General features: G+C 40.1%; 1 protein-coding gene across 1 annotated transcript; it reads right to left on the reverse strand.

Moving 5' to 3' along the window:
* Window positions 1-10,623: 10,623 nt before the first annotated feature.
* On the reverse strand, window positions 10,624-11,391 carry CLDN8 (claudin 8). The gene has a single exon (XM_003202908.2). It carries the CDS (start codon window positions 11,296-11,298, stop codon window positions 10,624-10,626), a length of 675 nt encoding a protein of 224 aa, XP_003202956.1. The 5' UTR covers window positions 11,299-11,391.
* Window positions 11,392-20,128: the final 8,737 nt, after the last annotated feature.

The raw sequence follows: 20,128 nt of genomic DNA on the forward strand, positions 1-20,128 counted from the left end.
ATGCTGATTTTTTTCTGATGCTGCTCTCTCCAGTAGGAGGTTCAAACAGGTGGAAATCTATTTCTGACTGGCTAAAAGAACCTGCTATTTATTTGCTTTGAAATCCCCTTTGACTAAAACGCCTACCTATCAAGCCTAACGAGTTTCCAGCCAATGGAACAATAGGGAGGGGTTGATTTTACTGCTGCTTATGCGTATTGTGTCAGTAGTAATTTTATAATTAAGTGCCAGGGATTCACTTAAAAGCACCCCATTGCAGGGCTAATAATTTCTTAACTGCAAGATTGCAGCTATGTTGAAATTCAGCGCAGAAAGTTTGAACTTGCCTCTTCAAATGTTATGTAAAATAGATCATTACAGTTGTTCTTATGACAAAAGTTTAAGTTGAAGTGGGGCTTACTTTCTAAGTACTACAGCCCTGGGAAAACGCCTGCTGTTTTTTTTGTTGTTGTTGTTGTTGTTTTAATCTATCTGGGAGTTACTTGGTATAGCTCTTTAATGCAGATTCCTTATTTTGATCAAACACAAAAGTATAATCACAATATTAGGCAGGTACAGGAAAGTCAAGTAATCCAATCAGCATCAAAGTTTTACTCTACCAGCTGCATAATTCATACAAGTATGACAAAATACCTGGCAGAGTTTCACAGCTTATTCTTTTGAATCCAGGAGAAAGGGTCACTATTAGGAAATAAACCTCTATCAGGATAACTCCACATTAGGATAGCATTAGGATGGGGTTGTTACTATTTTCTATTCTAGTAGTCTTCTCCAAGTAACAGCTGTACAATTCAAAAAGGATGAACTTTTCTTTCAGCATAAAATGCACCTTGAAAGAAGTCAGTGATCCCTCCCACAAAGCATTTATCTCAGCTTGCACAGATAGATACAAGCCTGGACAAAAATATGTGCTGTAGACTAATTTGCCTTGGGCAAATTAGAAATAACTTCTCCATCATGTTTTTTTTTTACTTTCTTCTCCCTACCTTGAGATAATATTATATGATGACATCTCCTGGGTGTTGTTAAAATAGAGGTATTTCTGATTACCCCAGCTCTTTGAACCAATGGGCCTGGTTAAAAAATACTTCAGCTAAAGACAATGAAGGCCTCTAAAAGTGCTGTCCAAGAAAGGCAGAGTTTTAGATTGCTTGCATGTTTTTGTGTTATGAGCTGTGTGTGTTCAGAAATATCAAACATTGCTCTTGATGGTATTAATTTAGTTACAGCCTTAGGTGTCCACAGAATAAATTCAAAGCAAAGGGAGAAGTGAATCTAAACCATTCACATCCCAAACATCCCTTTTTCCTTCAATAACTAACTGTAAAGAAGGACTGTCAGGTAGCACAAGTTGTATAATATAATATTACAAGTCCATGTGAAAATACTCCCAAGATCTCTGAGTAATTCATTTTTATCTTCAAGTTTGCCACAGGGAATTTGGGAGAAAAAAATGTCCGCAGCTAAGATGTCAAAAGTAACCTTTAGAAATCAAATATGTTCTTGAATTTGTTTTTATAGAGATAAATATTGCATTGCTTTTCTGAATCTTGTGTTGAAGAAAAGGTAAGGGATTTTGCTTGACACTGAGATTAAACCCAAAGTCATAGGTACATACATATCTAAAAGAAGCTCCTCTATCTGGCAAGAGAATACTTACTTAGAAGCAAGCTGATTGAATACAAGACCTGTGCTATATAATTTGAGTCCAATTTCCTTTCAGCATGTAGAGTATTTTAACCTCTAAATTATCAAGACTATATTTTGTCTTGTTATTTTAATGTCAAAAAAGAAAAAGATCTTATGGAAAAAACTCTTGCAAGCAGTTCTTTTTTTTTTTTTTAAGAAAAACCCTTCTTATAGCATTTTCAAGTAACCAGTTCTTGAAGGGATATAAAACTGAATAACTGACTTTGCCTAATGCCCTGAAGCTGGTTATCTGACTGCCTTATCTAGCAGGATTTCTCTGAAATCTTTTTTTCCTTATGTGACTCTGGGAAGGTCAGCCATTGAGGTCATGCATAAAATTACACTTTGAGACAGTCAGAGTATGGTTTGTATGGAAAATAAATCATAGAATTGTAGAAGCACAGGATGGCTTGGGTTGGAAGGCACATCGAAAGACCATATAGTTCCTACTTCCTCACTCTCAAAAATACTATAAAAATGCATAACATGTTGACTATGTGGCAGTATATCCAGGGAGTGCTAAACTGTTGAGTGGCTTTTTTGATGTCTAATTGGAAGTAGTACCTATGGTGAGTGACATCTGGATGTAGGTATCAGGAACACCCAGGCTACTGTGATGCATGTACTGCCAGAATGGTTCTTGTTATTGAAACCTGAGGGGAAGGAAGCAGGAAAGGAAAACTAATAATTGGTGGTTTTGAAATCTGAAGACAAATCAGAAATAAAAAATGAGTCTTGAGAGACAGGCTGAAAAAGAAATCCAAAGAATAATAACGCTATATTGGAAATTCATAAGTACTGAGAAAACCACTCAGCCTTTTAAAAGACAAGGAGTGCCTGGATTTGCTGATCACTAGAATATTTGTACATGTTTGATTAGCCTGGAGGGAGCTCTTACTTGCATACCATAGGGAACTGTACCGCTACTTAGAGACTCATCCTACCTCTAAGAAAGAAACTCTTACTTGACTGAGTCACTTCAAATTCACACTAAACAGCAGATATCTCTTGAAGTAGAAGTTAAATATGTGCATATATGGTGGGTATGGCAGATACAGTGGCACTAGTGTCAAATGAGGAGAAACAAAAGGAAAATCCCATTTCCACCTGTCTAGACTCTCCATTCTCTGTGCATCATTTGTGTATTTCTTCTATGTATCATTCTTCTGTTATGCTGTTGACATTCTTACTTGCCTCAAGATGAGAACACCAGTTCTTATGCAAACGTGTATATCCCAAGATTTGCCTTCAAAGTAGAAAATAGACAATGGAGGAAGCATGTAGGCTTTACATTTAATCTTCCCCTGGATCTTTGTTCAGATTTACATCTTCTCCTCCCTTTAAATCAGGAAGTTCATTTGAATCATTTCCTGGGGGAGTACCTTCCATTCCTCCCAGGCTTTTACAATGCTGATGCCACCTGAAATGGAGGAAGTAGAGCATTTCCAGTCCAGAAGATTAACAGAACCTGTCAATGATCCCCAGTGCTTAATTAATTGTAGGCATCAATAATGTAAGCATTTCATTGCCTCCCAGAAACGTTTTCTTCCTCTCTGTAGTTCTTCTATGTACATTGAATCTTACAGTCCTGATACATGCACAAACAACTCTGTACAGTGCATATAAATATGTTATCCTTATTTACAGGTGCAACTATAATGTACATAGTTCATCAAGAGTTCAGGTCAAGAATAGATAGGTTGGTTATGCTACAAGCTGATGAACTTAATTCAAAGTTCAGCAACATTTCTGAAACAGTATAATAGATATATTTATCTAAAGCATACTTTAGCAATTACTGGCAGTTATAGATAAGGCCACACTGATCTCACTCATGCCGTACAAGAAAAATCTCCATTGAGTGTACAACAAATAGGTAGAACATCTGTTTTGGAATCATGATGGAATCACACTTAAGGTACTGGTTCCATTACTTTCTATGGTGTTTTGATTCACTACTGTATTTTAAGACTACTGCTGAAGTAATGGTTGCCTTGTTTCAGTTTTAATGTAATGGACTTAAGGCAGTAGAACCCTTCCAATAAGTGCTCACTTTAATAATGCTGCCTGCACAAACATTAAAAGCTGAAGGCTCATCTTGTTCCCGCTCTCATCAAGAGTGGCACATTTTGCAGTGAGAGAAGCCTCTGATCGGTGTAGCTTGGGGAGGGATTTCCTCCAGACACATGACCAGCTCTGTACTTGGAATGCCAACCTCTAACTCTAGCTTTGAGGCACCCCGTGACTGACAGCTGAATTGAAAAAAAAAACCTGTTTGTTTTTGCTCATCTTCCTCAGCACGCCTGAAATTCACAGCCTGGCAGAACTGCCAAAGTCTTACTGATATTCTGTGTCTGAAGAAGCCTGACTCCTGGACACTGAATGAACTTGAGTTCTGTATAATAAAACCCTTCAGTAATAAAATATTAAATACTCCTTTGAGTATTTAATCCATCCAAACTGCTCCAGGCTTTACAAGGTATTTGTCACCTCAATGGTTATGTGCAGGTACCAGCCATCCTGAGAGAAATAGAACATGCCAGAAAATATGCAATCATTCTGTGCTGCTTAATGACAGGACCTCAAAGCTATCCTCTAGAAAATATCTGGGGGGCATTTTATTGCTTAGTTGACATCAGACTGTTGGAAATATAACAGTGGCAAATTCTCAAGGTAGTATTGATTGTTTTCATAAGGGTTAGCAGCAGGGTGTACAGTTAGGCTATTACTTGATGCAGCACAGGGGACCTCCTTTATTTAAATGATTTACTCCAGTGGAATAAAAGAGAAGGATAAGTTATATTACGGCAGTGATGGCCTAAAGATAGATGAGAGGCAAGACTTGCAGAAAGAGGTAGTAGCTTTTAGGAGACTGCCTGATACAGTTACAAACAAGATCACATTTAGAATCCCGAGAAAGTTTGCTTTTGGAGCACTGCACGATACATTTTTGACCAGGGCTTCCAATAACTAAGTGATGCAGCAAAGTAAACAAGTCTCAAACTTTTAAGAATAGGACTTTTTGTTCCATATTGCTCAATTATAGTTTGGGCTTCTCCCTCTCAAAAACTCTACCTCTGGAAAGAAAATACACACATTTTTAATTGCCTTGCAAATCAAGCCCTAGTATGACAAGTTCCACTGCTTCTAGCCCCAACCTTGTGCCCAGTGATAGCATCTGACTTGGCATCTCAGCCCACGGCATCACCATCCTACACTTCTACTCTCTCTTCTTTCTCTCTCTCTCCAAATCCAGAGCCCTTTATCAGACATTGGTGATGTTCCCATTACTCCTCCCTCATGAGTCTTCCCAGGGAATTCACCTCTTCTCCAGAAAGTCCTGGTTGACTTTCCATAATTGGCAAGATGAGTGCCCCCTGGGAAGGAGCGGCACAGCTCTGCCTGTTGGTCTACATAGGTAACACAGCTCACGTTCCAGTTTAGCTCAGTTCCCCATCAAACAGAGGGAATGCAGAGCAGAAGTGAAGATCTGCCTAGCCAACCAGTTGCTCCAGCACTCACTATTCCTGGAAGCCATAAATCACTTCGAATTTGTAGTGGCACAGAAACCAAAGCAGAAGTATTTTGCAGGAAGTGATTGATTTTTGTCACATGATCTCAGAACATCCTCTCCACTACTGTGAACCATTGCAGCCCCAAGGATGCACCCCTACCACTATAATTTTGCACACTTATTCATCTCCATGGGGCTGAAGCGTCTCTGTACAGTGACAGCTCAGTGCCTGCAAGGGGGACAAAATGAAGGGGAGGGAAGGGGAGGAGAGGGAAGCTCACATTTTGAGGCAGAAAATTATATGTGAAAGATGATTAAGAGTAAAAGATCTGTATCCAGGCACAAGACCGTTGTCAGTGAGGTGAAAAATACCTGGAGCACTGCAGCCTTACGACTCATCTGTTCCAGATCAGATTCTTCTTTATTAATCAGAATGAACAGCCTAAGGACGTGAATGTGGATGAGGCTTCAAAATTCCTTTGGAAGTGTCTGGAATGTGGATCCCATGGGAAAGAAAAAGACACGTTTGTAGAATGTAGGTCCATCCTCAACTGGATGAATTACTTCACAGAGAAGGTATTTGGTAGAACAGGAGAAAAGTTAACCAGCAAACAAAATATATCAAAGAGGTCAGAAATTTTAAGGGGAAAATGAAACTCAACTCAAAAAATCAATCCAGGTAAGGCTTTACAAAAAGTAAAAGGAAAAGGTGCTATGGGCATACAAGCTGAACAGCAAAATAAGAGACACGGTAGGGTGTATGAGTCTAAGAAAGGTATTTAGATTCTCTTTGTATTTAGGTTGCAATAAGGACATAGAATGAGAACATAACAGAACTGCTGTACTGTATCCAACGTAGGCAAAACACTTCAAATCTTTATGAGCATAAACTGAAGAAAGACAATGATTTCCACTGAAGGAAATTCAACGTGTGCAGTTCCAAATATGATAGCTAGGACTGTCAGCGTATGTGTCAAATCAGGAGTGATATTGTGTTTGGAGAACAGTGAAATAAATGGAATGAGTGGGGAGGTGGAAAACCCTGCGCACAACTAGATATCCATTAGCCAAAATGTAATTGCATGATATGATTTAAAATCCATTAAGAAAAAAAAAAAAGAATCTGGAAATAAATAGGAAATTAAATAAAATACAGGACAGACTTAGTAAAAATAGATTCATTTTTGTTTGATAACATTTTCTATGAAATAGAAGTTGAGAAAATCTAATCCAGTTGGATCTTATTAAAGCATCTAACACAGTGGTGGGAAATTAACAGAGATGCTGAAGGATCGGAGAAGAGTAAAATGAATGCAATATGTATAGAGAAGCTGCCAGTGAGTAAAACAACAAAAGGATATGTTGGAAGAACTGCCGCATTTCTATTTCTGAATGCTGCCTTCTGTTACTGGTGGAGCCAAGGATTTCTCTCGGGTGTCATCTTATTACCCTCAGGTATCTGGCAATAAAAGAGGAACTGCAGTAGGAAATTTGCATTCAACTCTGAGTTGGTCAATGTACTGTCAATAATTAAGTCCCTCATCACAGGGAAGCTCGTGATCTCAAGGCCTGAAATAACAGAATTGAAATGCATTTAATATATTCAAATACACTATTTGCTTTTTTGGTGTCAACAATCTACTTATGACAACCTGCAATAATTGCATTCACTGAGTTCAACAGTGACAAGGTTTCCTCTGGGACACTTTGTCCAGTTTTGGCCATCAAACTTACAGAAAGAGGTGAGGCAGCCAAAACTAAGCAGATAAACAAGAATGAGGAGAGATTTAACGTATGTGCCAGTGAAGAAAAAGTTAGAGATTATTAAGTCAAGCAAGAGAAGTTCAAGAGGTCAGACGTAACAGTCCTGAAAGATGGAGCAGTCTGCCTACTTTAGAGGAAAGCAGTAGTCTGTTTTCATTGCCTTCTGCTGGTGGGATAGGAAATAATGGAGCAGCTCTAGCTTTCAATGGGAAGATTTTATTTAAGTTTCATGAAAAAAATTTTTAATGAAAATGATAACCAATAGATTGCTAAAGACTTGGCAGTATAGCCATCTCTAGACATTTTTATTGCATAAACACATTTGGTAATACTTCTGGCACAGCTATTTACTGAGAAAAGCAATGGGCTGGTTTATGGCTCTCTCCTGCTTCACCTATGTATGGGACTCTTCTCACTAATGAAAGGAACTAATGGTGCTAATGGGACTCTCAGTTGTACCCAGGTAAAGTAGTTGTTAGTAAGCCTTCTCGTTTTTCAAGCAACAAATATTTAGGACTGCCACAGAGTAATGGGCAGAAACTGAAACACAGGAAGTTCCATACAAACACAAGAAAGAGCTTATTTACTTTGATAGTGATGGAGCACTGGAACAGGCTTCCCAGAGTGGTGGTGGGGTCTCCTTCTCTGGAGATATTCAAGTCTTTCCTGGATACTTTCCTGTGTGACCTGCTGTAGGGAATTGTTTTAGCATGGGGGTTGATCTCCAGAGGTCCCTTCCAACCCATACAATTCTGTCATTCTGTGATTCTGTGAAGACTTATCAGAAAGACGTTGTGATCACCAGCTCCCAGGGCAGTGGGATAAGTGGGGAAGCAGCATGGTGTGCTAGGCAGTTGGCTAGTTTCACCAGGTGAAAGCTTCATGATGGAGACACTGGGAAAACCCAAGATCTGTAAACATCCAGACTGCAAAAGGGAGGAGAAATTGATTGAGGTATTCAGTTTAGGTTCTCAATTCTGCTCTGCAATGTAATACTGTGGTAGTGGTAGATATGCCTCTGTCAGGACTGCAGCTACCAGCTGGCAAGGATCCACATCCATTTCACGCTGCAGGAACGCACACAATATCCCCAAGTGCAGGATAAAGGTGAACAAGCTACCAGACCTTCCTTTCATGCATGGAGGTAAAGTTCCTTGTTTCCCAAATAATTTCTCTTGTTTGTAACCAAAAGCATGAATTCCTAGTTGCAGGACTCAATACTGGGAAAATGATAGTCGCAGGCAATTGACTAGTTCTGGGAGATAATGCCTTGTGTGGCACCCTCTGCTCAGACCTCTCAGGGCTTACTCAATGCATAAACTTGAGGGAGGTGAGATCCATTTAAAAGTGAAGCTTTAATTTCAGTGCTCTTGAAGATATGGTATGCAGGTAAGGTATAATTCAAAGGAAATTGTTGGAGGTACATTAGAAGTAATTCAGGGAGATAGTGTCCTACAAAGGTGGATATTTTGCAGCCAATATAGGATGGCTGTTGTGAAATCTTTGAAATTCTCACAGTTCATCAGATCTGTGTTTCTATTTATCCTAGGGATACTTTTAGAAATCTTCTTGCATCTTCTTTTGTATTTTTACAACATCATTGTGTGCTTTACCAGGAACAGATAAAACTATCCAATGTAGCAGTGGTGTTCAATATTCACAAGGCTTTTACAAAGATGTCACACTTATCTCACTTTCCACTGAAGCTTTCCTCAGACAGTTAGATTAATACTGTATGAATCACTCCGTGTTTTGACAGCAGAGATAACTACAGTGCAGCTGTACATACGAATGTAGTTCTCTAAGTGAGATCTTGCACCTACTTTTTAGAGGGTTGAACTAAACAAGTGGTTTTATTGCAGACACTGTAATAAATCCTACAAGTTCGTGTAGGATCTTCACTCTCTTTTCCCCCCCAAAAAGAGACTGGATGTGGGTATAAATATTAATGAAGGAATACGAAGGAAATATAACTACATACTGCTATATTACACAAAAAGTTCATGAAAATTACACATATACATAGTTAGAAATAATTTGCTTAAAAATAAGGAGAAAAAATAAAGTTACATACACGAGTACATAGAATCATTAATGCTGGAAAAAACCTCTAAGATCACCCAGTCCAACCATCAGCCCACCCCCACCACGCCCACTGCCCACGTCCCTCAGTGCCACATCCACACGGCTCCTGAACACCTCCAGGGACGGTGACTGCACCACCTCCCTGGGCAGCCTGTGCCACTGCCTCACCGCTCTTGCTCAGAAGAAATTCTTCCTAATATCCAACTTGAGCTTCCTCTGAATAACTTAATACGTATCCTATAAATACTACAAAAAGACAGTTTTAGAGTAGTGTGCAGATTATTTTTTCTAGCTTGCTCAGAGTTGCATTTTATGAAGTGAAGAATTTGATTCTGAATTTTCGAGTAGTAATTGTCTAAGGAATTTACTAGAGGATTACAGATCACATCATAAACTTTCTACAAAATATTTAAAATAGTCAATCACACATCAGAGCAAAAATGTTGTTCTCATTAAACACCACAAATTGAATTGTGTCATCAGTAAAGTCAAAAGCAAAATGCCATTAATTTCTATGGGCCTGGGGTTACAAGATTCTATTAAAAATATTATCACTATTGATTAATTTGGGTCATTTATTAAATTAATTTGTATGGAACTACATTTGTTTTTCTGTAGACTTAGTTTCATTACATTGTTCTTTATCATGGGTACATGATCTTGTTATTAAAAATATTGTTGAGCTTGTTCTGGTGTCAACTTTGAGAAAATATTACCACTTTTTATGCTCTTTTGCCTATAAACCATGCTGATACAAGTGGATCTCAGCAAAAATATGGGCCTGACTAACCAAAAGATCATTTTTTAAAGGCATGTATTTCATAGCATCCTGTGGCAGCTAGCCAACACAGTGCTTGTGACCTATGCAATATTGCAAAATGTTGTGAGTTACAAGGAGTTTGCAAGGGAAAACTGTCACTTCTAAAGAGAAGGATGTGAATGAGTTCAACCTTTATGGATTACAAAAGAAATAGTAAATTTCACCAAAATGATGGTATTTAGAATGAATATAGAGCTATATTCGTTCTCTGAAATAAGGGGTATTTTTCATGTATTTCAGCTTACCTTCCTCTGATGAATAAATTCCTCATGAAACTCTCCATCAAACCCACAGTAAATCAATCTGTTAGTGAAAGCTTTTCTTTTAAACCATTGTTATCTTGTCCTTATTCACTGTTATCCCCTCTTTCCCAGGAAAGAAAAAAATGGAATTATCTGCTCAGATCTCCTTTTCTTTGCAGTAGGCCAGTATTTCATATCACCATGGAACTTTCGTTTTTATTTTACACATAAAATGGAACCCAAAGCAAAACCACACAACCCCAAAACTATTCCAAATGAATATGCTATGAGATAGCATTAAACAGTCATCTTCCCATGTGGTACAACTGTCCCATGCTGCAGCATTATCCCAGCGAAGACCACTGGGGGTTTCTCCAAAATGCAGCGACCACAGCAGCATTTACAGAACAGGAGGCAAAGGTAACTTTCACTGAAATCCATCCAGACAGATTGAATGCTTAAAAAAAATGCTCAAAGAAAAGTAACAACAAGGAGAAGTCCGGAGGCATCTAGACGTACTGACTCTTAGAGTAGGCACTTTCGGTGGTTCTGTGCAAGTGTTGGTTGAGCGGCAGTTGGTGAGGAGGCACAGAGTAGTTGTAGCTCCTGGTTTTCTCACAACAGCGACAAAAGCAGCAGAATATGGCTCCAGCAGCCAACAGGCAGAAAGCAGCCACCCAGCCCAGGTAGAGGGCCTCACCAAGTTCCCTTTTCTGTGCCACATTGACCACGGGGTTGTAGAAATCCCTGATGATGGTATTGGCAACCCAGCAGATTGGAACGAGCGCAGTGGTACCCGAGAGGATGAAGAGGAGTCCAGCAGCCAAGAGGATATAGCCTTTGGTCGGCCAGCTGCTCTGCCGGCACCGCGTACACTTCATTCCAACAGTGGCAACCAGGAAAGCCAAGAAGGAGAGCACTGATCCAGCACACATCAATCCCCTGGATGCCTGCAGGTCTGGCGAGAGGGCCAGCACAGAGTCATAGACCTTGCACTGCATCCTGATGTTGGCTTGTCTGACGCAGTGCATCCACAGGCCTTCCCAAATGGTCTCGAACACGATGATGTTATTCTCGATGAAGGCAGACACCCTCCACTGAGGCATGGCCGTGACTGCAAATGTCCCAGTCATGCCGAGGCCACCGAGAAGCAGTCCGGCAATCTGCAACGCACCGCTGATCATGTTGCCTTTGCAAGGTGTGCACCTCTCAGCAGGTTTCCTGAGATGGCAAAAAAAAAACAAAAAAAAGAAAGAAACTGTCCGAAAGTAGCTGTCCTTTGCGTGAAGAAAGTTCCAGAGTCAGGCTGTACAGCCTTAAATCAGCTCGAATCTGGCACGCGCTACAAGGGACTTGGCTGCACCTTCGTCGTCTTTATAACTCCCCTGCCACCACTGACTCAAAGAGGCAAACTGAGCAATCAAGTGGAACAGCTTTCCTAAGCAAGAGTCAGGATGGGGTGTGTGTAAACCAGCAGGAGCCACTTAGGATAAACGTACCTTCTGGGATAGGTACATTTGCATTGAAGTTGCTTATTTATAAATTAAAAAAAAATAAAACAAAAACCCACTACCCTTAACTCTAGATGTTGTTTGCAAGTTTGTCAGAGCCAAGGATATGGACTCCGCAGGCAGAGGCGGTGTGCACTGGTGCACTCAGTGAAGTTGTTGCCCTGAAAGTGCAGTAATCTGCTTCTGACCCCAGCTCAGCTCAGGTTCCTGCAGCAGTGGCAGTGGGCCAGGAAGAAAGCGGAGCTGCCTGCCCCACCACTGAGCCTCTGCCTGCAAAGTGCTCTTGTTCAGAAGCCTGGAGAGCACTGCGGCAAAAGCATCAGGGAACAAAGCAAATCAAAGGGATAAAGGGACTCTGAGACTGAAAAAGATATCTCCTCAGAAGATAGTCAGAGCTTCGAAACACCACTGAAGAGTTAGAAAGGAACAATAAGAGACCTCAGACCTGCTAATACCTGTATACACATATAGCTTTATACGTATTTATTGATCTATAGAGTATATGGGGATAGGCAAATTTCTGGAAATATCCACATCCTTCAATAATTGCAAAGATTTGTGATTTAAGCAATGAAGCAAACTGTTTTCCAGTGTAAAAGTGAGCCCAGCGTTTATCGTAGAACCACAGAATCATCAAGTCTGGAAAAGATCTCTAAGATCACCCTGTCCAACCATCGGCCCACCCCCACCTTGCCACATCCACACGGCTCTTGAACACCTCCAAGAATGGTGACTGCATCACCTCCCTGGGCAGCCTGTGCCTCTGCCTCACTACTCGTTCTGAGAAGAAATTCTTCCTCATATCCAAACTGAATTACCCCATGATGGAGTTGGGTGCATTGAAAATTACTGGCTCTCCAGGTAAAAAGCCATTAGAGATACCAGCATGCAAGCAAACACTTTAGAAAAACATCATTAAAATAATAGTATAAATTAAGTATAATTATGGATAGCAGGTGAGCTGTTCATCCAAGATTTCTTGGGTGACCTATGGACAATCCTGGGAAATTCAGGTGAAGGACTTTGTGAAAGTCAAAGCAAATGAAACTGCAGACAGCAAATCTAGAAAATAATCAGACACAACAGTGGATTCTTTCTTCCAAATTCATGTAGCTACAAATATATGCATGAAATATTCAGCCTGAATGTGCCTTATCACCAAAAAAAATTAAATAGGCATGAACTAGGATTTGATGTTATAACTAGTACTCCATATGTTAAGACAGGACTAATTTGTTATACTGTAAAAGATCGTTGTAGAATGCAATTAACTAGATATTAAAATACTAATTTGCTATTATTTGAACTTTCTTCCCTCTATTTCTTTTCTTGCCATTTTTATATATTCAAAAGCAGAATTTACTTAAATGCTAAAAAAAAAAAACAAAAGCAGTGCCATGCTAAATATGCTAGCTTTTTGATAGGGGAAAGAAAAAAGTCTCACTTACAAGTAATATTTTATACTTCCTGGGTGTGTTTCTATGTGTCTGCATAAAAGCATGGTTTAGAAGGCAGGAAATGTACAAATCTTTCCATATTCATTTTGGATGCCACAGCCACCTGCCTTCCCAACCTCTGCAGCAGGCTGCTGCTTACAGAGACATGCTGTAAGGACAAAGGCAGGCATCCTCTCCTCTTTCCGGTCTCTTGAGCCCAGATTTGTGGCCAGGTGATTTTCCATTATACTCTTTTGGTTCAGTTCATCTCTGAAATAAAATTGCTGTCTCCGTTCCTCTCCTAACGCTTGCTCTGAACAGTGCAGCTCCAAAAGCATTTTCGTGGGTGAGAAGGAATAAAAGTGTCTGTTTCTTGGGTTTGCTCCTCCTGATGTTGTGTGTGGGAGTCTGGATCTGTGTAACCAAATCACTTGATGCTCTGAGTACTGTAAACTAGTCCTGTTGTACAGACCCTTAAGTGATGGGAGTCTGGGTGTGGAACTTTAGGAAAACTGGGTGGAGAGAAGTTCATGGACAGTCTGAGCCATAGAATCAAGGAATCATTCAGTTTCAAAAGAGCCTCTGGGCGTCATCAAGTCCAACTCATGCCATGCCCTTCAAAGTCATGAGGACGAGAACGCAGCCAAGATCCGTTTCAGTCATCAGAAAGTGCCAATGATTTCCTGGGGGAAAAAAGTGGTTAAATCCAGTTCTCCCAAAGGTGAAACAAGAAGGATTTTCGGGAGGCTATAAATATATAATATTTTGACACTGCTGAAATGGATTTGGCATATTAAATATATAGCAATGTAAAAAACATTGCATGGCTTGGCATCCCCATGGTTGTCATTCAAACAGCAAAGAAAATGCTACCAGCCTGTGGCAGAACAAATAAACAAATGTTTTAATAACATAGCAGTAAGAAAACACAAATATGAGACAAGCAGCAACATTGATTCTTCTTAAAGACTACTGGGGTTCTAATTTACAGGACATGGAATATAATTAGCTGAGCAAATATAATTTATCCACGTTATTGATTACTTTACAAAACCATTAAATCTCCCATATAAATTCATGACAAGATTGTGCCCATGCCAGGGATTCAGTATTTGCACACTTAGGATTAAATTTTAGTGCCTTATCTTGCTTAAAACCATTTCCAAAAGGAAATTAGAGGAAATCTTACTGAGCATTATGGATTGAATCTGCTTGTTTACAATTATAGCACAGGAAGGGCGGGCAAGTCAAGTATTTCACTGGTTTTGCTTGTATTCAAACATGACATTTCAGTACAGGGAAATAAAAGAAATATCTGTTAACAATACTTCACTGCTGGCCACAGGATCCAATCCACTTTGTTATAAAACAAATATGCATACATCATTTAACTGTTTTCTTTGGGTCTTTCCATTTTCCTTTCTTTCTCCATTTTTCTTTCCCTTCCTCTCCTCCTCCTCTTCTCTCTCTTTTCTCTTTCCTTTTTCTCTTCCTTTTTCTCTTTTCTCTCTGCGTTAACAAATTAGCACCTGTACTGTGATCAAGCTGTTCCATGTCTCCTGTGTACTTTCCTGCTCTATGTTCCCAGCTCTGCCCTCCTTCCCTTTCTCCTCTTTGGAGTGGGTGAATAACTCAGCTGCAGGCACCCACCAACCTGTGTTTTGGTGAATAATGAAAGCCTAAGGAAATTACAACATTGAGTGGAAAAATAGGTAGGTAACGTTTCAGGATTGAACTCAGTTGGTTTGTCTGTTAGCTGCAACTAACAGGACGTCACAATCAGAACAGTTCATTTCTCTCTCTTCAACATTTGGTAGCACCTTTGCCAATAAATTCCTTTGTGTGGGAACAAGAAGGGATTTCTCACCTTTCTTACATGGTTTTTCTTATGAACACTCTTTGCACTTTGGAAAGGAGGTGGAGGAAAGAGATAACCCCATGATGAGTTCAGCTACCACTTAGCACCATTTCTCACAGACTTTCTGGCAATCCACTGCTGCCCATGAAGCAGCACAGCTCCTGTGTCCCTGTCATGACCCACTTTCAGGTACTAAAGGTGATTTTAGGAATAAAACGCACCAAGAAAATACATTTTAAGTCATAATAACAATATCCTTCCTCTTCTTGAGAAAATAGCAGGTTTTTAATTCCAGAATCATGAAGTGCTAACAGCAATCACTGATGCTGAGGAGGAGGTGGGAAGACGGAGAAGAAGTGGTTGCTCAGCACCTCAGAAAATCTCACCCTGCATCAGTAGCACATTGAAAAGAACCCTGACTATTGATGTTCCTATGGAAAACAGAGAAGTGTTGATGTCAGACAAGTTGTTCAGCATTTACTTTCTTGGAAGGCTATTATTACTGTGTTAGTGAATATGCACTGCTCTATGGCTCGCCCCGGGTATACTGTAACCCTGCATTTATTTTTCTCCGAGATCTTTTATCTAATGCAGCAGAACGTGAAAAGCCAGTTCAGCATATCTACTGCAAGCAGAAACAGTCACATGCGTTCATAATCAGCTTCACTGAAGAGCCACTTCTTTTCAATTCAAGTAGCTGTTTCTTCTGTGCCATCTCTTGCTGCTAACAAGGGACCATTGTCTAGATAGCAAATGGCACAGTGACAGAAATGCCAAAAGCAATAATCCTTGGCTAGTAATGTAACAGCACTGCAGATAATTCTTCTGTGAAATGTTTTTGCCTAATATCCCAAATAACTTTACACATTTGGTTCTCTTGCTCCCTACGCTTTAAATCCCATGTATAAAATCCATGACAATGTGATAATGTTCCCCTTGGATTAACATGCGGTGCAGAAATTTCCATTTCCCTGCTTTTAACTTCTGTTTGTTTTGTCAAGTGTTAATGCAGAATAATTGCCTAAATTAGAGCTGAGACAGACAGGATTTGGACATACAGGATCCTGAAAAATAGGATTTCAGAAGATATCCAGTGGCTAAAAAGCATCAGAGAAAACAACTCCTTACATTATTTTCCTCCACACACCTTTGGAGGCAGTTGAAGCCTCTTGGAGATCAAGGTATCTGAAAAAAGAGCTGATCTATTTATGCTGTTGAATCAATAGGACAAGAGGGAATGGCCTCAAGTTGCACCAGGGAGGTTCAGGTTGGATGTTAGGAAGAATTTTTTCTGAGCAGGAGCAAGAGCGGTGAGGCAGTGGCACAGGCTGCCCAGGGAGGTGGTGCAGTCACCGTCCCTGGAGGTGTTCAGGAGCCGTGTGGATGTGGCACTGAGGGACGTGGGCAGTGGGCGTGGTGGGGGTGGGCTGATGGTTGGACTGGGTGATCTTAGAGGTCTTTCTAACCTTAATGATTCTATGATTCTATGATTCTATTCTATGATCTTCGTAAGAAAAAATAGCAGATTATGCTAGGTTAGAGGAAAAGATGGAAAACTAACCATGTGGTGTCCTGAGAAATGGACCAGGTAAAGATTGTATGTAGACTTTAGAGAATCATTCTGCAAAGGACAGGCTGTTTCTGAGGAGACTACAAGACATTTCTGTCTGCAGATTGTCACAACTGATGCTCAGATCCTCCGTTCCAGGGAAAGGATCGTATTAGAAAGGTAACTTCTTCCTTCACTCTTTGAAACCCATCACCTTTCTGCTGTGAAGTGAGTAGGAACAGAAGGTATTTTGTGTGACAGAGCTTTTCTTCCACACAGAAAGAGAAATGATCACAAATATTAAGGCCTGAGTTGAATACAATTCTTCATTGTGTTAAGAAAAAGTTTAATGATTGATGTGTTTGAAGGAAATTTTACATCTCAGCTTATCCCGTTCAGGTGATTACCTTACTCGCATTCCCTAACACCTCCTGCAATTGGCCTACAATTTACACGCCAGCCCTTCCTTGAAATTAAATGTAACATAAGAGGACTTGATTAAAAGTTTCACGTCTCCAGTCAAAACCTATCATTTGTGGCATTTCTGCTCCCATCCACCTGGAACATCACCACATTACTGTTCAATTTTCTTTTCTAAAAGCTCCCTGGGCTTTTATTTTTAGCATTCCTGACATTCTTGCTGTGCAGGGCTGCCTGTTCTGAATCATAAGACTTTCACAAGCGTGACATGATATTGCATTAAAGATAAAAACGAGTGGCCAGTACCTGTCTTCTGTTATACCCCAGGTGCCTCAGTGACTGCAGCAGGATTTCACAGGTGGAAACAAGAAATAAACTTCAGTTTTACTTGTCTACATAAAATCTATATTGAGAGTTTTGCAGAGGAAATGTGCAGTGGAGGTAAGGATTGTTTTCAATCTCATTAATCGTGTTTTTAGTGTAATAAGATCACTATATCTTTTAACCTGTTTTTGCCTTTGAAATAAGGTGCCTGACTTTACTTTTAATGAGTTATAGTGGGTGAGCAAAAAGAGATCATTGCAGCCTGGTGTGACTTCTGGAAAAAGAACAAATGAAATAGTAACACAATAATTATCCTCCAGCAGACCAAACAGAGCACCACAGTTTTAGTCTTTGCACAGCAGTCCCTGTAACACAATACACGTGGTATGACAGAAGCCAGCAGCTGGCAGGCTTTTGGAGCATTCCCACATATTTTTGAGGCCTGCCCAGCACTGCTGGCACCTCTGTGCCCTCCAGCAGCTGTGCCTGTGTTTGCATCGGCCTGCCTGCCGCAGCACTGTCTCACATCCAGGCCTTACCCTGCTTTTGCAGATGCATGGCAGTGCACTGGCATTAGTAAGCCATTTCCCTCCCTACATAGCCCCTAGTGTGTTTTTGATGGTAGGACCATCAACATAAATATGCAAGCTGTTTTTCAAAGAAAGCCCCTCGAGCCTGCAATAGCATTGCAGAGCATGGAGTCCAGTGCTGTGCGGGGTGTGCTAGCTGCAAGCTTTCACCTGCCACATTGCATAAATCACTGTGAAGCTGGGATGAGTGAGATGATGCAGGCACCTGCTGTTGGCAAACATTTTCCACTCATCGCCTACCCTGGCCAGGGTCCTGCTTTGCAGTGGCAGGAAGGAAGGAGCTACTGCTTTTACAGATGGGAATCCATCACGTATGAAAAAGGAAGGCTAACAACTATTTGTTGTTTATTATGTGGATACATACACAATCAGTTGATAGTACAGCTGAGGAATCCAGTCTTAAGTACATTTAGGAGAGTGCAATGAGGGTTGTTTTGAGCACTGACCCAAGGGAACAAACTTGTACTCTGAATACCCTTCACTTGTGGGAGCAAGTCACCCAAAGGCACTTCTCAGAGTTGAAAAGGGTCAAAGCTTCCTGCTTGTAAACTTTATAATTGCCAGGAGAGAGTCAGAAAAAGACACATAAAGAAGGCATATGTAACTTGAACACTTTTAAAAACAGAAGGATGTGTCAAAATAATACATAAAGAAGAATTTCAATGTTTTTTCATAGAATTATAGAATCATAGATACAGTTACATAATGGCTTAGGTTGAAAGGGAGCAGTTCTTTATCCACCAAATAATCTTAATTCACCAAATGGTTCTCCCTTATCCAGTTCTTTTCCAGTTTGATCAGGAAGCCATATATACATCCTAGTTTGTTTCTGGATTAAAACTTTCTCCTTTATTGCCAGTTCTCCTTTATCATCAGCTTCATGCAGATGCATCTGTAAGGACCATCTGTAAGGGCCAGGGGTAGTCCACATTTGCTCAGACCAGGCTTCACCGTGCAGGACCCTACCGGTGCCCACAGGAGATCTGAGCAGCAGCACCAGCACACCTGTGATGCTAAAATACATCAAGATCAAGGCACGGTATACCAGCTACAATGTTATTCACAGATCAATATCCTATTAAATTACTTGGGGTGCTGCACTATAAATCTTTACAAATATTCCAAGAAATACCTACATGACTAAATGGAACAGCTTCTTGATGAAACAGATGAGTGGAGGGAAAAAAAAAGAAAGAATTTTCTTGACAGTTCAGTATTATTCACAATATATGAGCAAAAGTGTGAGAAGTTGTTTAAAGAATGTTTTAGCCAGACAGTGTTCATCATTTCCAAAACAAAGCTGTTTGCTCAACAAATGGCATAAAAACATAAAGGAAAGACGCAAGATACAGTTTTGGACTAGCAGAACATCCTAAAACTAGGACAAAGAAGACAAGGAAAAGACAGCAAACTGGAAAGACTGAAGTACGCTGGGTTGCTTGTTTTCTCATTTGAACCAAGGTGGGAAATTGCGACTGCTCTAAAGCCCTGGCTTCTGGCGAATGCATCTCCTTGGGTTCTCATCTTTACCTGTCCAAAATCCTTTCTCTTTCTGATACAAATCCAAACTGTCACTCAGCTTCAGTACACAACTCTAGCCCCTACATCCCACGTATGCACGCTGACTACTTCCCATCTCCCCCATTCCCTGATACGGCCATTCTCCACTTACCAAGGTGAGAGCCTGTGCTCAAATTTTTCTTCATTTCTTCTTAGTGCAAAATCTATTAACAGCATCTTAGCAATGCAAAATGCATCTGTAGATTTGGCGATGGATTTTATATTTGTTTGCAGCCCTCCCAACTGTTCCTTTTAGATGACCACCTTCTCCTAGATCTAAAAGCTATTGCAGTGTAAACCATCAGCTGGCACATCTTCAGCTGGCACGTTGCACTATTACTTTCATGAAAGTACTGAACAAAAACATTTTTCAATGATACAGAAATCATCCTGAAACATTACCTGTGCTATGACATAGTACATCCTCATATAAACATATTCTCATTGGGAAAATGTTCAATTGTCCCAAGCATTTCTCTGTTTGGCTCTATGACCTGTTCTGCTGAAGTGTGAGATTGGGACACACAAATGGAAAGCAAGAAAAGCTGGGTGCAATTCTTTCAAGGACAGTATTTTTCAGTCCAAACAGAGTTTGGCTTTTAACAGCAACATATGCTGCAGCAAATGTTCCTTTCTGTTGATGTTATTCATTATCAGATGAAATTTCCAAATGAAATATTTTAGAAATCTAATCAATGAAACTAAGTTAAAAAATAATTTGCTAAATAAAAACCCACAAGTTTCTCCATATCACCAATCCAAAAGA

This window comes from Meleagris gallopavo, chromosome 1 (assembly GCF_000146605.3).
Source record: "Meleagris gallopavo isolate NT-WF06-2002-E0010 breed Aviagen turkey brand Nicholas breeding stock chromosome 1, Turkey_5.1, whole genome shotgun sequence".
Lineage (NCBI taxonomy): Eukaryota > Metazoa > Chordata > Aves > Galliformes > Phasianidae > Meleagris > Meleagris gallopavo.